This window comes from Sceloporus occidentalis, unplaced genomic scaffold, assembly GCF_023333645.1.
Source record: "Sceloporus occidentalis isolate IW3139 unplaced genomic scaffold, rSceOcc1.0.p SCAF_3, whole genome shotgun sequence".
Classification (NCBI taxonomy): Eukaryota; Metazoa; Chordata; class Lepidosauria; order Squamata; family Phrynosomatidae; genus Sceloporus; species Sceloporus occidentalis.
The window spans coordinates 137511164-137530179 of NW_028316983.1; the positions used below are offsets into that span (position 1 = coordinate 137511164).

The 19016-nt window shown below is 41.2% G+C and overlaps 2 protein-coding genes across 2 annotated transcripts in view; both read left to right on the forward strand.

Annotated features, from left to right (window-relative positions):
• LOC149316860 (lysophosphatidylcholine acyltransferase 1-like) overlaps nt 1–642 on the forward strand; it is a 70283-nt gene extending 69641 nt beyond the window's left edge. The window contains exon 15 of the mRNA XM_089516402.1: nt 104–642. The gene's annotated coding sequence lies outside the window, so the exon portion shown is untranslated. The remainder of the gene's footprint in view (nt 1–103) is intronic.
• A 2318-nt stretch (nt 643–2960) lies between these two features.
• LOC149316861 (lipid scramblase CLPTM1L) overlaps nt 2961–19016 on the forward strand; it is a 32769-nt gene continuing 16713 nt past the window's right edge. The window contains exons 1-8 of the mRNA XM_089516404.1: nt 2961–3227; nt 8945–9045; nt 10377–10566; nt 11087–11232; nt 12242–12320; nt 13214–13331; nt 14161–14255; nt 18645–18729. Coding sequence (XP_089372530.1) covers nt 3042–3227; nt 8945–9045; nt 10377–10566; nt 11087–11232; nt 12242–12320; nt 13214–13331; nt 14161–14255; nt 18645–18729 — 1000 coding nt within the window. The 5' untranslated portion in view covers nt 2961–3041. The remainder of the gene's footprint in view (nt 3228–8944; nt 9046–10376; nt 10567–11086; nt 11233–12241; nt 12321–13213; nt 13332–14160; nt 14256–18644; nt 18730–19016) is intronic.

Genomic DNA, 19016 nt, shown 5'->3' on the forward strand with positions numbered 1-19016 from the left:
AAAATGATCAAAGTGTTTCCTCTCATTTATGCTCTTCAATCTAGCTGCTCATTCTGACCATTTGGATACTAAAATGTTGGCTTTCTTCTTGTGCTTTTTTCAGTATTGCAATATTACCTTTTGAAAAAGAAACACAGCAACCAGATAATATTCATAGGAGAATTCTAATTCCTGGAGCCTTTGTTGGGACCTCTTGCTCTTCTCTGGTTCCACACTAATGACAGAAGGGATGAGACTGGAGGGAAAGCTTGGAGAGAAAATGTATATTTATGACTTCATGATCAGTGTTGACATAATCTACTCACTTGCTAATGGGAATTCATTGCTCTGGGCAGGGAAAAGGTCTCCTGGGCACTATTTATCTGATCCTAGACTGAGAAGGCCTTCACCTCTAGAAAATCAAGAAGCCAGCATCCCAGAGGGGTCTTTACTGGGGTCTCCCATCTTATTTCTTCGCTCCTGCCACAAGCATGCAATTCAAGGGTCAAGATTTTAAACACAGTCCAGATTACACAGAAGGAGTTGCTTATAACCATCCACACTAAAGCCAGGAGTGCAACCAATGTACCCTTTCCTCCCAAACATAGTCTTGGAGAATGTTCTTACTCTGTAGTTGGTATGCCTTATAAAGGGAAATTCCATACTGTTGCATTTTACGGTCACAGCGTTAGGCTCTAACTACAAGACAAGTACCTGGCTTGGCTTGTAGCCTACTAAATGTTTTTAGACTACCTCTCCTATCGTCCCTCAGCATTGGCAATGCTAGTTGGTAGTGATGGAGGATACAATCTAACAACATCTGGAGGACCACTGTTGACCACCCCATCTAAAAAGCCCTAATTTAATTCTGCACTGGTCAGTTTAAAAACAGAGGAACGTTTAGCACAATACAAACTAACCACAGTTTGCTTTTGCACTAAAATCAGTGGTATTTAATTGTAAGATACGTATGCATAAGATGACATGGTCCTTTTATGATGTTTGTGGCTTTATAGCCATGCATGCTAATTCACCCATTCAGTGAGAACCACATAAAAGATCTCAGAATTGCACTTACCCTGGGTTCAGGTTTATACTTACGTATTTCAAAAACAAAACCACTCATGCTAAATTGAATTCTATCATAACAGCACAAAGTAAAGTTGCTTCTTTTTCTGTGCTCAGGCTTGCATTCAAGCACAAGTCTATGGAGCATATCACACAGGGAAAAGGAGGGGAGCGAAGCAGATTGCTCCCATCCTTACCACGCAATCATGCAAAGATTATCAGACAATGTTGCATTTATTGTGCCGTTATCCGATCCTTATGCCGATCTTATCGCACGAGCGCAAAGATTAAAGCACGGCGTTGTGTTTATCCCATCGTTCTCCCATCATTGAGGTGGAATGGCCCCATAACTTTGTATTAATGGAAACTCCCATTAATACAAAGTCACGGGACCATTCCATTTCACCGACGGGAGAAGGACAGGATAAGTGTGGCGGAATAAGTGGTTTGAGTGTTGGACTAGTACCACATAACCACATTGCACTCTTATAGTGCTGCTGTTCTACTTTTACTGTTCTGGCTGCTTCCTGTTGCATTGTGGGGTTTGTAGTTCAGTGAGGCCTAAGAGCTCTCTGGCTGAGAAGTCTAAATGCTCCCCCTTAAACTGCAAATCCCAGAATGCAATGGGAGGCAGCCAGAGCAGTCAAAGTGATATCGCAGCGCTATAAGAGTGCAGTGGCCTGTGGAGACCAGGGTCAGCCATGAAACACCTCCTCTCTAGATGGCGCATGAGTATAAATCGATCATCGCACTACACATGTCCCTCCACATTCGCTAGGTTTAGGGGCACAAGACCCCCGTGAATACGGAAAAAACTCAAATAACAAAAACACCATGTTTTTACCCGAGAGGACACCTCTCTAGGAATCTCTAGGTCCTCCAGTGAAACTCTATGGTCAACTGCCAACAGACACTGGCCATAGAACTGCGCTGGAGGAGCTACAAAGGCCTAGTGGCGTATTCTCTCTAGGAATCTCTAGGGCTTTCAGTGCAACCATAGAGTTGTGCCGGAGGACCTAGATATTCCTAGAGAGAACGTATTAATCAAAGCCGCAAATGTCAAAGCTGCAAATATGGAGGGATGAGCGTACACCTCAAACTGTGCTCTTCAAGGGATTTTGGACTTCAGCTCCCAGGATCCCAGACTATTGGCCAACATGGCTGAGGCTTCTGGGAGTTGAAGTCCAAAATCTCTTAAAGGGCACAGTTTGGGTAACCACTGCACTACACTTGTGCTGCTATTTCACTTTTACGGCTCTGGCTGCGTCCTGTTGCATTCTGGGGTTTGTAGTCCAGTGAGGCCTAAGAGCTCTCTGAACATTCTAAAACGCCGTTCCTTAAAACTCCAAATCCCAGAATGCAACAGGAGGAGGCAGTCAGAGCAGTCAAAGCGGAACAGCACTAGAACAGCTATAAGAGAGCGGTTGGCGTGTGGAGAGACCAGGGTCGTCTATGAGGCAGAAGCAAGAGGAATCCCGAAGACGCCTTCCCATTGGAGCATGACCTGAGGCTGATTTGCATGGCCACGCCCTCCCTTTTTTATTTTGCCTCGCGTCGCGCATGATTGAAGGAACCACCGTGAGAAAGGGGTGGGGCTACATAGCGTGCCGTGCGGTCGGCTGCCGCCCTGTTGCATTGTGAGGTTTGTAGTCCAGTGAGGCCTAAGAACTCTGTGTGTGAACATTCTAAAACGCCGTTCCTTAAAACTCCAAATCCCAGAACGCAACAGGAGGAAGCAGTCGAAGCGGAACAGCAGCTCCCGTGAGGGGGGCGGGACTACATTTCCCAGCGTGCCGTGCGCTTGCGGAGAGGAACAGGGTTTTTGTTGAGGAGGAGAAGGAGGAGGAAAGAGAGGAGAAGCGGCCCGGCCGGCCGGCGTCGCTCGCTCGCTCGCTCGCTGGCTGGCTGCTGGCCTGCTCCTGCCTTGTCCCTGGGCGGCCTCTGCGCGGAGAGTCGATGCCGTTGCCGTCCGCTGGGCCTTGGCCGGGGAGGCGATGGTGCTGCTGCTTCCGCGGCGCAGCTCTCTGACGGGGCTGGCGGTGGGGCTCTTCGCCGTCTACGTGGCTCACACCTGCTGGGTGATGTACGGCATCGTCCACACGCGGCCCTGCCTCGCCTCCGACGCCCGCAGGGACGACGGCTGCATTCGGCCCTACCTGGCCAGGAGGCCCAAGCTCCAGGTGAGGCGGCAGGCCCCGGGGACAAGGCCGCCAGCAGCCCCACCCTCTTCTGCCATGCAGGAACTCCCTGCCTAAGCATCCCCTGCCACAGAGGGCCATCAGACTCTGTGACTGAGCAGGGAGCAAGCTTGTTTTCTGCTGCTCCAGAGAACAGGAGCCGGAGCAATGGATGCAAGCTCCAGGAAAAGAGATTCCAGGTCAACATTAGGAGGACAGTAAGGGCTGTTCGACAGTGGAAGATATAGTTGGAGTGTAGTGGAGTCTCCTTCCTTGGAGGTCTTTAAGCAGAGGCTGGATGGCCCTCTGTCAATGGGGATGCTTGGATGGAGAGTTCCTGCATGGCAGAAGGGGGTGGCCCTTGGGGTCTCTTCCAACTCTACGATTCTATGCTTCCCTGAGTCTAAGAGACTGTGACTTGCCCAGTCCACCCAATGAGTCAGATCCCCAGCTCAGCCAGGAGGCTTTCGACCCAAGGAAGATGGCTCCTGCCACACTGGAGCAACAATCCGGTTTGACACCGCTTTAACTCCCACTTACAGATAAATCAGTCTCCGATCCGAATCAATGGGTCAATTCGAAACCAGAGAGTGGTTCCCACTACGTTTGCCTCAGTCACATTTTCAGGCATGGAACCACATGGAAATAACCCACTTGTGGTTCGCATTCACGAATGAATCGATTCAGAATGATTCGCTTCCAGCCGGCCGAAGGGGAAATTTGAATCGATTCCGATCCACTTGTGATTCACACTTGTGCGGAATCGATTCGTTGAAAAAGAGGCAGGGGAAATCGGCGTCAAAAAGGCTCAGGTTAAATGGGTCTGGGGCATGCCTCCCCTTTCAGAATCGCTCCAGCAATGCAGATTAATTGGGAACCATGGTCGTTTAAACTGGTCTGGTTTAAAAGGTAGTGGGAATGAGGCCCTGGCTCCATGCTTTGGGATCCTAGGGTTTATACTTCGGTGCAATGCATCTGAAACAAGGAAAAAACGACATGAATATTCTCCTCAGAGCCATTGTGGCAGTGCATTAAGTGTTTTACTGTCCTTTTGTTGTTTGATGTTGTTGTGTCCCTTCAAGTCATTTCCGAATTATGGCAACCCTAAGGGGAACCTATGATGAGGTTTTTCATGGCAAGATCTCCTCAGAGGAGGTCCCCTGAGGCTGAGAGAGTGTGACTTGCCCAGGTCACCCATTGGCTTCCATGGCTGGGTTCGATCCCCAGCTCAGCCAGCAGGCTTTGTATCCAAAGAAGTTGGCTGCATCCGCACTGCAACAATAATCCACCTTGACTCCACTTTAACAGCCCTGGCTCTCTGCTCTGGCTTTCTGGGGTTTGTAGTTGAGGCACATTCATAATCTCTACAAGGCTTGAACCTCTATCAGCAATGAACACTGAGGTCCAAAACACACTGCAGAAATAATCCAGTTTGGGACCGCTTTAACTGCCCTGGTCCGAGCTAGGGAATCCTGGGAATTGTAGTTTTGTTCTGGCGCCGGAGTTCTCTGACAGGGAAAGCTGAACGCCTCGCTGTTAGTTGTTAGCTGCTGTCCAGTCAGTGACCAGGCACGTCCTCCTTTTTCAAGACCTGTCCTCCATTTCAGCCTTCTGTCCTGGAGAAATTTGAAAATTGATATTTATATGAGCGCTATTAGTTTTTTTATTTGGGGATGCCTTCCGTTTTTCTTGGCTACATTTCATGGTGCCTTGCCTGCCTTTGCGGTGAGGACATCTGGTGCCTCCAGAGGACCTTAACCCTGAAGATGAGACACCTCCCGACTCTGCTTAGGTCCTGTAGATTCAGGCCCATGACCTCTCTGATGGCGTCTCTCCATTCGGGGTTTGGTCTTCCTCACTTTCTAGTACTCTCTCCCTTCCCTAGTATCTTATGTCTTTTCTAGGTGGCTTGTGCACCTCAGAAATAAACAATAATCCAGGCTGACACCACTTTAAATCCCATGGCTCTGAATGCTATGGCATTCTGGGAACCCTAGTTGCGGCACCAGAGGTCTCTCTGTAACAGAGAAGGCTAAATGTCTCACAAAACCTTGGACCCTTGGCAACCTTGTAGATGAGACACCACCAAGTCCCCATGTCCTCCATTGCTCTGCTCCTGTACATTCATACCAGTGACCTCCCTGATTGAGTCTATCCAATTGGCATGTGGTCTTCCTCTGTTTCTACCTTTCCGACTTTTCTAAGGAGTCATGCCTTCTCATGATGTGGCCAAAGTAGGACAGCCTCCATTTGATCATCTTAGCTTCCAAGAAGATTCTTTCCACTGAGCCATTTGTTTGTCTTTTTGGCCATCCACAGTATCCTGAGTACTCTTCTCCAGCACCACATCACAATTGAGTTTATTTTTCCCCCTTATATTTAAAATCAGGGGCATCACAGTGCATTTCCCACTGTGGTCATAGGTCATTTCTACTTGTACAGTAGTCAAACATTTTGGCTACGTTGGAGTATCAGAGAAGAGCAGTTGCAAATTTCTTTCATTGTAAGGGCTGTCTAAAGGAGAGGGAAACAGAATGACAGAACAAGTGATGTAGGGTGAAACAGACGGGCAAAATAAAGTAGCTTCCAGCTGCTTTGAAGCAAGGTGGTGATATAACATATGCCTCCAAAGCAGGTGGAAACTGAAATGAAGCTGGCTCTGGGGCTAAAAACCAGAGGAAAAACAAGCCAGGATACTCCGGCTTAGCTCAGAAAATGTGCATCTTTCCTCCTGCATTAAACAACCTGGCGCCAGTGCGAAGCGGCAGCAAAGCCAACAAACAAAAGTGCAACAACCACAATGGATGTAATTACAACATAATAAACAAGACAGTCCAATAGGGGGTCACGGGGAGAAGGAGCTATGTATGGGGGGTCTCCATAATTGTGCTTTACCAGTGTATCACACTCACACTTACGCACCAATGCCCTGTACAAGTGGAGCATCGCACGTGCAACTGTGTGGCCAATCAAAGGGGCAGCCATGCAGTGGGATGTCATCTGGGCGAATGTGAGAGGTACTTGGAGGTCGCAGGCAGTGTGTTTGTGTGATGATGTGCATGCATGGTGGAAAGCAACAAAAAACATTGCCCAGCCACGCCATGCAGTCTACCTGTGAGCATTCAGCCTGCCGTTGGATACTGAGTGTCCCTCCCTTTTTTCAAGGAGGAGTTCTCTGTATCAGTATGCTGTGCTGCCAGAAACAAAGTAATAAATATTAGTCCTGTTAATTGGCATTCATAAGTAGAAAAATGGGAAGGAACAGATCTATACATTCTGTATTGAACTGTAGAATGATTTAGGAAGGGAACACAATGACATCTAGTCCCCATCACCCCGAGACCCATCTATAACTGTGTAGATTGAAGAGGCGTCATGAAAAAAAACCAAGCACACTACAAAAAGAGAACAGTATTTAAAAGAATTGGTACAGCTATCCAAATGTACACTGGGACTTTGGTATGCACTGCGGTTTCGTTTCAGGAGCCCAGTGGGTACCAAAATCTGTGGATGCTCAGGTCCCATTAAATACAATAGCATAGTAAAATAGTGTCCTTTGTATAAAATGGCAATATCAAACTTTGCTTTTTATAATTTATATATTCTTCTGAATATTTTTAAGACATGGATGCATGGATCTGTGGATAAAAAAAAAAAAATCTGTTGATAGAGAGGGTTGGCTGTATACTTTTGCAGAGGAAGGTAACTTCCATCCTTCAAACACCTGACAGTCCTGCTGGTGGTGGGGAAATCACAAGCTGAGGCGTGTTGATCAGTCAGAGGCTGGATTTGGATGACCTGATGAGCCAAGGAACAGCAGGAACCCTGGCTTGTTGCCTGCAATTAATTTTCTAGTGCATGCTGTTTGTTCAGCAGAAGCAACCAGACAAATCTTTATTTCTGTTTTGTTTATTGTGTTGGCCAAATGTAGGTCTTGTTTTCCCCTTCTGAATGTGTTCTTCTCCCAACAAACCAGAGAAGGACCCCCCCCCCCCCCAAACAAACCATGAATTGCTTCTCTGGTTTGTCTACAGGGGGAAAAAAGAGACTAAGAGTGGAGGGAAGCACTTGATTTCAAACGAACAACACAACAAAATACAGAGCAGAGTGCCATGGTTTATTTAGCATTCACCAGTACACTTCTAGTGCATGACAAATTTGGCCACTGCCAGGTAGTGTGAAACATGGATGTCCCTTCTGCTCAGTGTTGTCCCACAGTGCTGAGGTGAACATTGAAAGAAGGAAACCAGAAAATATACATAGTATGATTTTTCTCCATCCCAGGTGTGGAATGAATAGCCATGCCATATTTATTTATTGAAGAGACTTACACCATATGGTTTCTGTCTCAAAACAGGGTGATTTACTGTAAAGCAAGGAATAAAGCAATAAAAACCATTAAAATGGGTCACAATAGAGGGAAGTACTCTGTGAGAGTGTAAAACACAAGCAAGCTTTAAGGCCAAATGCTTGCTGGAGCAGAAAGATTTCCAGAAGACAAAAAATACCAGGGATGTAGGGAATTGGGCCTTACATGATCTGCCTCAGGTGTCCTGACATCCTGTGCAAAATCTCCCCAGCTGATCGTAAAATGCAGGCAAGCACACGTGGGAGAAGACAATCTTTCATACACCCCTTTAAGATGGTTTCTCTGTTTCAGATATCGCTAGAACAGTGACTACATGGTTGCAGCTTTGCTGCTCAGCTAACAGAAAGACATCCCCTAAATTAAGTAAAATCTGTACACCACAATCATTTTATTTATCTATTGAAGTTATGTTCCAGCTTGCTCCCAAGATGAGATTCAAAGTGGTTTACCATATTTTAAAAAGGATTTGGCTAAAACGTTACTTTATAGACTAAGGGATTTCAGATACATGACAGAGCACACTACCTAACAGTTTGACTATGATACTTCCTAGAAAAGGCAAACATCATTTTGGCATGCACCTTTGGTGACTCTTCTAAGCCTTCTGACTCTTCATGAACTGAATGCCAAAAAGACAAACAAATGGGTCCTAGAAGAGATTGAGCCCGAACGCTCTCTGGAAGCCAGGGTAGCTAAACTGAGACTATCATACTTTGGCAGCAACATGGGAAGGCATTAATCATTAGAAAAGACAATAATGCTAGGAATGGTGGATGTCAGTAGAAAGAGAGGAAGACCACATGCCAGATGGTCAGACTCAATCAGGCCATGGGTCTCAACCTGCAGGGCCTAAGCAGAGCACTAGAGAATAGGGATTCTTGGAGATGTCTCATCCATAGGGTCACCATGAGTCAAGGTTGACTCAAGGGCAGTTAACAACAACAACAAGCCTTAGGTCACGTTAAACAAGCCTGTGAAATCTGAATATTGTACACCAGCCATATATTATGGCCCACCACTACTCAATAACATCCTATAGCTAGTGCAGCAAATAAGTAGCAGAAGAAGCTTGGTAAGTGGTTTGTTAGTGCTCTTCAGTTTGGTGAGACAAGGTTTCTGGAAGGGAGACTGAGCCATTAAGAAGTTTTTCTCCCCTTTCTTCAGTTTGGTGAACGCATGAGGGACAGGGAGGACTAATAGCATACGTGGGTAGCATGCAGTCCAAGATATAAAGGCAATAAATGCTCTAGGGTGGTTAGGAGTACAGCTTGTTCCCTTTTTATACCCAGCTAGCAAGGTAACATGGTTGAAATATATCTTTGTAAACTCATCTCTTTCTCTTCTGTTTCAGCTAAGTGTTTACACAACTACACGATCAAATATAGGTGCTGAAAATAATGTCGATCTGGTTTTAAATGTAGAAAATTTTGATGTCGAATCCAAATTTGAAAGGTATGAGGAATTTATTTGTAAAGTATCTACAAAGCAATTTCCTCTGTGTCCCGTGTATTCAGTCAAGCCTGTCTTAAGTACTTGTAAGTCCCATTTATTTTAGTGGCAGACATAAGCATGTGTTTAATCCCTCCCATTGAACTAACTGTGTCTTGAAGTTGTTTAACTTTGGGAAGATTATCTAGGCTCCTGAAAATTGACTGGCCATAATATTTTATTTTATTTAAAACAATTTTTTTAATTTCTTCCTCCCCCCCCCCCCCCCCATTGAGGTCAAAACAGTTAACAAAAATGATAAATAATCTGGTTAATTTTAAACCCTGATTTGTAGCATGTGTACTGAGAGGCAAATTAGTAAGTCAAATGGATGTTAATAGGATTTTCTTCCAGATGATGTGCATAGATTGTAGCTCTAAGCTTGTCCAGTTTGATTTTCCAGTTTGTACTCAGAGTAGGCGGAAAGGCCCCTACAAACTTTAGCTTGGATTTCTAGCAAAGCCTAATATTTGTGGTCACCATTAACCCCTCTGTTTACTGAGTTTTATGGCATGTGCAAAGAACAGAGGAAGGAGTTTCTCTTATATTGGGCCTTCATAGAAGATTTAGTTAGTGGCCTTGCTGCTGCCAAATGGAAAGGAACACACTTGGTGTCTTTTATGGTAGTTTGGAGTAAAGCAAGAGATGTAGTTTAGGATCATGCAGAAGTTTACCAATCTCTTGCTGCTACATCCTGCAAAATTCAGCAGGAAGGAGATTTTTTTTTTCATCTGCCCAGTTCAGAAATAGAGAAGTGTACTGTAGTTCTGTTTTAGTTCTATCTTCTCTAAACAGTCTTCAAAGGTGTTTGTCAGATACAAAAGTTAAACCACTTGTAATTCTAAAATAAAAATGCTTACATATTAAAACGACTCACACTATGATTCAATCAGGGGTTTTTTTTGGCTATAATTCATCGAATTCGGTGCTACTCAGAAGTGGTGGTCCATGGATTATTCCTTGTCCAAGAACCATCAACTTTGTGAATTTTCAGGAAAGGAAGATCCAGTTGTAGCTAATGGTCACAAATGTGAAACCGGTCACTGGCAACTGGAAAATGAAGAAAATGCCTCAGCCCCCCATATTGTCAGTGCTTGTGATGCACTGACATATCTAAATTCACTTCTAAAAGTCTCAGTTAATTGAATGGGCACAGAGGGGACATTTCACTTTCCATATTTAAAATGCTATTATTATTTCATTATTTAAATGTCACTCATCGTGTTTGCAGTAAAAATTATATCGCTGAACCTAAGGCAAAGTGTAAATCTTGTTTTTATGTTTCTGGTTTTTAGGACAGTTAATGTATCTGTACCAAAGAAAACACGAAATAATGGCACATTATATGCCTACATATTTCTTCATCATGCTGGTATGCTGCCTTGGAATGATGGCAAACAAGTGCACATAGTAAGCCCTCTGACCACATACATGGTACCAAAACCTGAAGAAATTAATCTTATCACAGGAGAATCTATCACCCAGGTGAGCTTTTTTTACTTGTTCTTTACAATGTTTCCAATGAATAACTCTCTGTAATAGTACAGTGGAGGGATGTCATTTGCATAAAGGCTGAGAACATTCTCTTTCTTAACTGAGAAGATGCACCTTGAAGATACAAATTCTGGAGAGCACTCAGCAGAACTCACAGGAAGAAAAGAGATATATCTCTAAGTGTAGATTGTTGTTTTTATTTTGGAAAAAGCCCAACATGCTTTGATTCAATGGCCTTCTTCAGGGGGTGGTTAGAAACAAATGCAAATATAAATGTAAAATTAAAAATAGCTTTAAGCACTGTGCAAATATTAAAACATGTTTTGAAGTTTTGAATGGGATCTTAGAGGCACAAATCTGGCCCTTAGACCACCATAGTTGCCTATCCCTGCTGTAAGGAGGAATCATCCAATGGCTCTCTATTTCGAAATGTTAAAATGGCATGCTGTGAATGTAGATTTCAAAAGCCTTGCATTTTTTACTTTTGTATGTTTTTTTTTTAATTGAAAAGCAAATTGAAGCAGAAAAAAAGCAGACTTATGCCCTAGATGAGCCCGTGTCACATTGGAGGTCCAGATTGACCTTAAATGTTATGGTGGAAGATTTTGTCTTTGATGGATCCTCTCTCCCAGCTGATGTGCACAGATACATGAAAATGTAAGCTAATATTGATGGTTGCTTGTCCTAAAGCCAGTAAAATATTTGAATTAGATTAGTTGTTAGAAAAGAGGCAGGTTGTAGAATGCTGTAGAAGAGATAGTTCTTAGAGAATTTTTTTTAGTACGTGACCTTTTTGGAAATTTATTTTAATGGATTGGGGGTTTGCTGCCAGTTGTAGCACTGCAACTAAATCATTCTCACTAAAGCATGGTAGTTGTAGGATTACTGTAACTGCATCCGCAATGGAGTAATAATCCAGTTTGACACCACTTTAATTGCCATGGCTCAATGGTATGCAATTCTGGGAATTGTAGTTTGTTGTGGTAGCAGGACTCTGACAGAGAAGGCCAAATATCTCACAAAACTACGATTCCTAGCATTCGATAGCACTTAGCCATGGCAGTTAAAATGGTGTCGAACAAGATTATTTCTCCAGTGCGGATGCAGTCTATGTGTGTTGGCTAAAATACTGAATTTGGACCAGAATAGCCTTAAACAAATGAGCATCTCACAATCTAACTTTCTTTAGGAGCTGGAGATAAAAATTCCATAACATTGTTTATGCGGCCCTGAGCTGCTTAGACTAAGGCGGGATCCAGATGTAATAGAGTTAACTGTGTAGAAACAGGAAAGTTAGACAAAGTCCCAGTGCCACACCCAAAATCCATAATGATTTTTGCCTTCAGAGTTAACAGTCTAAGTGACAGGTACAGCAAGGGGCCACTGTTGGCATGCTCCCCTTGAAAGATTAGTGAAATTTGGTTTGCAGTTCTAAAGAGATCCTGTTTTAAGTACATTCTACTTCTGTACACACTGGTTCAGAGGGGGGAATTACAGTACAGTTTTTCCTCTCTGTCATTTAAGTGTTCAATCTAGCTGTTCTGCAGAGAGGTTGTTTGCTTTGTACTGAAAGATATTTATGGTGAAATATTTATTTATTAAGTCTTGAAACTCCTGTTCCAAGGCTAATGTCTTTACAATAAAATTCTTTTTAAAATAAAAATAGGGTTCAGTTGGGCAAGACAGTGCATTATCTCCCAATATTATTTATTGATCAACTGAGCAACAGAGTGAAAGATTTAATGGTAAGTTTTGTTTATTTATTAAAATATTTATAGTGCAACCTTTCCTGAAAGATCACAGAGTGAGCTACATTCAATAGCACAACTTAGAATAATTTTAAACAATATGCAACAATGTAGAACAATTCAACAAAAATTTTAAAAATCACAGTGCAGATCAGAAAATATATAAAATAAAATTTTAAAAAATCAACAATAATTTTATTTTATATATTTTCTGACTTTTTCCATATGACTATCCCAGGTGGCTTACAATTTAATCAAAAACTGAGTAAGTTATAATAGACATTTTAAAATGTTGTAATAAAACAAAACAATTGAATTAAAAAAATATTTCAAAACAAATGAGGGAGAAAATACAGCAAATGTACGTTAATATTTAACCACTATCCTCTTTCTGAGTAAAGATTAAGTATAATTTCCACCAGGGTTGGAATTATTTAAACTATTGTTGGAGTAAGTGTTGTTTTCATAATACTGCTCAGAAGATAATTTAGAGATTATATACATTTTTATGAATTGTTTCTTATTTGATTAAATGAATATATTTTTAGATCCTTAATAATCTTTGTGTAATACGAGAAAGAAAATAATATTTAACATGTTAAACATCTTAAATGTACCTTCCATTGTTAATTCGTATTAAATATAATAATTCTGTCCCAGTTTTCTGTGACATTTTGCCTTTAATTCCTGTATTAAGGTTATTTATCAACTGTGTTTCATGAATTTGTTTTCTGTTTTTTCTTTTGTACATTGCTACAGGAATTTTTTTAAGTAATACCTTTTCTCTAAGCATTATGTGATGCTTGCTTTTTGCATACAGTTAGGAAAACAAGTAAAGTCTTGAAAAAGATGTTAACATTAATCGTGTTGTTTATTAAAACCTAATTCAGATTATAAACCGTTCAACAACAGAACTGCCACTTACAGTGTCATACGATAAAATATCCCTGGGAAAACTCAGATTTTGGATCCACATGCAAGATGCTGTGTACTCTCTGCAGCAGTTTGGTAAGATTCTGCTTCTCTACAAATTTTTATCGCATGAGCGGTTCTTTAAAATTTCTGCAATAACAGTATTAAAGATTGCAAATGCTTTTCAGTTTTGGATATTTAATTTTTATATTAGTCAAGATAAGATATCATTTTCCAGTTTAGAGACTGTGTATGGTGTCCTGGTTCTCCTTTATTCGTACCCAGTACATATACACATCAAAGATGTAAAGGTGAAACTCTTCCTGGTTTTTACTACTTCGGACTGAAAGGAGGGCGGGCAGATTGGCTTAATGTCTCTCCATGTAAACAATGTGCTGAACTTAGAGGAGATCATGAAAATAAGACCTAAATTCCTGCCTCATTCCTCATATGCTTGTTCATGGGAATCTTTATTGGGAAGGAGTACAGCTCCCTACTTTTGGACTGAAGTTGCACTGTGTTTGCAACAATTTATACTGGCAGGACTAGTTCAGATCATGTCATAAGTACCAGAATGGGTACAGCCCAAAGGCAGGTGGGATTTTGTTTTGCTTCATTCAGTGAAAGATTGATTTCACTCAGCAGCCTGTACTCAACCATGCCCTTCCTGTAGTGCAGATCAGGTAATTTTACCTAAAGAGGTAGGAGATGTATGGTTTTCCAAATGATGTTGGCCTGTAGTTCTCATCACCCATGAGTCATGGTGACCGAGGCTTATATCATTTAGAGTCCAACCGTATGTTGCTTACCCTAAATATAAAGGAAGAAATAATATGTGTTGATAATCGCAAATCAGAAATACTTAGAACTATAAAAACATCTTGAGCTCTATGATAAATCATGTATTTTCTGTTCATTTTTCTAGGCTTTTCAGAAAAGGATACTGATGAAGTCAAGGGAATTTTTGTGGATACAAACCTCTATTTTCTTGCTTTGACATTTTTTGTAGCAGCTTTTCATGTAAGTGGATTGTGCAGAAGGAATCACTAATAATTGCTTTTTGACATTATTGCTCCTTGATACCTAATATAGAATTGTACAACTTAATGTCAAAAGGAAACACAAGGTAATTAATAATTTCCCATTGCCTTAATTCAGGGCACCTCCTGGGGACTTTTCCAACTCTCAGATTCTCTGCTGCTGAATTTTGGTAGCTAAGGTGATGGTGTGATTAGGACAAAAATGGAATCGGAAAAATATACAAAAGAGGAGGCAAGGAGTCCATGAGCCTGAAAGTTTCTGTCTTTAAAAAAAAATCCTGGTCTTCTTAAAAGCATGATGATAGAAGAGGAAAGAAGAGAAAAGTGCATGGGAGTATATAGGAAGCTAACATGTGCTAGCAAAAACATTTGTATTTGAATATATTTTCAAAAACAGATTTTCTTGAAGATGTATCTCTAAAATACATCCTAGCAGATGAAACAGTGAGATCATCTGACAGTTGAACAGACAAAGAATATTTATCTTTCCATCCTTTGCATATATGTCTTTTAGCAACAATGAAGGCAAACGTGATGCAAACATGTTGACCCAATAGTTAATTTCCACATTGCAAGAATGTAATTTTTAAAATGCCCAAATATTTTTGGTACAAAATAGATATGTTGTAATACATCCAGCAAAAAGGGGAGCCACTAATATCATGACAGAAGGGAGTGTTATGTTAGCTTCATTACATTACCAACATTCAGTTGAAGTATACAGTTCCTTTCTAAAGAGGTATTATGATGTCCATTATACTGCAAACCTCAAGTTTTACTGATCTGAACATAGTTTTAATTATAAAGAAAATTTAAATATTGAACCTATGGCATTTTGTTTCAGTATTGATTCGTACAGGATAATCTGCCTCTGTATTCCACTGAGTTCTAATTTCATTAACTGCAAATTTAATACAACTATTGCAAACAAATATTTATAAATTAGACTTGTTGGTTTCAGTGTCTCTAAGGATATAATTAATGCTTCCAGCATAGCTGGCTCTAACAGACGCAGAGCTGATTATTCATATATAGAAAATTAAAAATGTCAGAGTTGCAAATATTGCCATAGCACACCCAAGATAACTAATATTGACAAAGTAGACTGTAAATAAATAAATAATAAATAATAATAAAAATTTTATTTATATACCGCCCTTTTATATAATCAGGGCGGTGTACAACATCTTAAAAATACCAAGTTACAAATACACAAACAGATACAGATAGAATTAAAAACAATTAAAACAATTCTGGCCAGCTTGCCACTGCTGACGTGGAGCTCGTTGGGCAGAGAATTCCAGAGGGTCGGGGCCGAGATGGTGAAAGATCTCCTGGACGTGGAGACTAATCTGGCCCCTGGAACCCTCAATAGCTGCTGCCCAGATCTTCTGAGGGTACGGGGCGGTTTGTATGGGGAGAGGCGGTCCTCGAGGTATCCTGGGCCCAAGCCATTTAGGGCTTTATAGGTAATAACCAACACCTTGTATTGCGCCCGGAAGCGAATAGGCAGCCAGTGCAGTTCTTTAAGCACTGGTGTTATAGGACTGGCTCTGGATGTATCTGGCTGCCATATTCTGTACTAATTGTAGCTTCCGGGTATGGTACAAGGGTTGCCCCATGTAGAGCGCATTGCAGAAGTCCAAGCGAGAGGTTACCAGAGCATGTACTACAGTTTCAAGGTCCCTCTGGCCCAGGTAGGGACGCAGCTGGCGTATCAGCCGAAGCTGGTAACAGGTACTCTTGACCGTCGCATCCACCTGTTATGTAAGGTGGAGCGACGAGTCAAGGAGCACCCCCAGACTGCGTACAGAGTCCTTCACAGGAAGCGTGATCCCGTTCAGGACTGGTGGAATCACCGCCATCCCCGGGCCAGGGGAACCTATCACAAGCACCTCCGTTTTCTCTGGATTCAGGCTGAGTCTATTTTCCCTCATCCAGCCCATTACCCACTCCAGACAGGCCACGAGAGGAGAGATGCCATCCCCAGTCACTGCATCAGTCGGAGACATAGAGAAGACTATTTGGGTGTCATCAGCGTACTGATAACCCCGCGCCCCATGTCTCCGAATGATCTCTCCCAGCGGTTTCATGTAAATGTTAAAAAGCATGGGAGACAGAATGGTTCCTTGAGGGACCCCAGATATAAGGGCCCTCTTATCGGAGCGCACGTCTCCCAGCTGCTCCATCTGGAACCTCCCAGAGAGGTAAGATCGGAACCACTGGAGCGCAGTGCCCCCGATTCCCACCTCTGCCAGGCGCTCCAGAAGGATACCATGGTCTATGGTATCGAAAGCCGCTGAGATGTCCAAGAGCACTAACAGGGACACGCTTCCCCTGTCAATGCCCAGACGGAGATCATCGACCAAGGCGACCATACTGTAATACTGAAATGGACAATTCTTGATCTTGTCCTATTAATTGATCCAAAGTATAACTCAATCCATCAGTATAAATAAAATTATATTCAATCAGTATAAATCAGTCAACTCATTTCTTCCATAAAAAGGATTATCTTCCATTCTTCAATTTAGGATTATCCCATAGAGTTAATTTAGCATGACTGCATGGATTAAATTGCAATCGACAACAAATTTTATGCCATGCTACTGTCAATAGGATTTACATGAATTGCTATCCCCCTTTTCCTTAAAAGAATAGAACCTAAGGCAGTCCAAAGAAGTTATTTTAAGATGGTCTGACAAGGAGTTTCTACACTGGGCTGTGCTTGCCAGTCATTTGTAAAAGTCAGGAGATACACCTTATGATATAAAGTCAAATCTGGATTAAGTTTACCTCCCAATTATAACAGTTGAGTCATTTTGAGAGGAAAAAAATAGGACAGCAAAGATCGGCATATATATTTCCTATGTACAGTATTAATTTTCTGAAAATAAACCTGAAGGAATGTATCGTGGGATCCCTTGAAAACATGTCATATCTCTTGTACATTATTCTTAAATTTATTAACATCCCCAATGCTTAATTTAAGTGATGCCTATCTAACCAAATCAAGAGATATTTCAGCAACCAATGCAAACAGATTTAATCTGAACATTTGAGTAATATCCCAAAGGAGGAAAAGAATGACCCTGTCATGAGCACTCTCTAGGTTAAAAAAATTGGAACAGATCCTATTTGTTAACACTCCCAACCTAGGTGAGAGGTAGAAAATCTGAATCCATTTCAGAAATTCTGATGGAAAAACAGATTTCTTGGCAGCTGTTTGTCAAAAACCTTTGCAACCTCAAGTTAAATAATGACATCATGGTCAGATTTTCTGATATTTAAAACAATCACATTTGCAACGAGTATTAAAGTATCAATTCTCTGTCTATGACAAATTAAACCTACATGGGCTGACTAGATTAAAATGTAACTACATCGTATAACCTGTATGTCAATATTGCATCTAATATTTAATTTTTAAAAAATGGATGCATAATTTGCACATTACTGTGATCTTTACCTGGTTTAAGGAATAGCAGAGATAAAAGCTTTATCCTGATTAAATATCAATTTGGTATAAAGAGGAAAAACTGGGAACCAGTAGGTCTGAGTATATTTTATTGCATTTGATAGGGAAACTATCTGGCAATAGAACTTTTCCATTTATGATAGATTTAATAAGTTTTAAAATCTCTTCCATCCACAAGTGAGCTGCAACTGCAAGGGATTCTTTATGGAGTAGATAAAAATGTAGTAGAATTAAGCTCAGGAAAAAAAACATCCATGTCTCCAGTAGTATGAATTACTGAACTTGCACCATTCTTGTGAGTAACAGTGACAATACCTTTTGCTTTTGTAAAATTTCCACTTACATAGCTTGAAGCTTTACTATGTGTCATGCACAATCATGTAAACCAGGACTTGCCTTAAGTGATGATCAACCAGGCAGTAGTATTAAGGGGAAGGTAGAGCATAGTTTAATCATGAGATACTCTTTTTGTTTTGTTAAAATTTGTCACTCAGATTGTGGATACAGATTTCTACATAAATAGCCGAACCTGCAAATGTTATTTAGAAGAGTAACAATGGTGTGTGCTAGAGAATTCTGATAGCATATTTGTGCTACATTTGAAATACATGCTAAATTGCCACCATGAATTGCTCTTACAATTCCTGGTAGAAAAGTTTTGCAATGCATGCAGTTCTCATAGTCGGACATGACATTTGCACAAGAAACAAAGGTGTTCCGTTTACAGGCAAATGAAAGGCCACAAACATAGCTGTAGTAATCTTATCTCCTAGCAACTATAGTAGACTTATATGCTGGGCTGTGCTAACTGTAGAATTCTTAATTACTGTATATTGTTCCCTTTTGCTGGCAGTTTTGGACTAATGGTGTGGTGGTGTTTTGTATTTGCAGCTTCTCTTTGATTTCCTTGCATTCAAAAATGATATCAGCTTCTGGAAAAAAAAGAAGAGCATGATTGGCATGTCCACAAAAGCAGGTATGAATACATTTTTGACCTCTTTTTTTATGTCTTCATGTTGCTACCAATGCCCAAGGTAGTTTCTGCCAGCAAAATTGCAGTCATCCAAGTTGTAAATAAACTCAGCTAATAAAATCACAACACCAGTAACAAGGAGAGAAAAGCAACTAAATAACATTCCAAATAAAATAACATTCCAATTAAAAGCTTGACAGAGCAAGACTGTCTTAAAATGACCACCTTGTATACTTATGGATCTTGCTTGTCATACTTCAGCTGCAGTCTTTTGTGACAAGGAGTTTTTA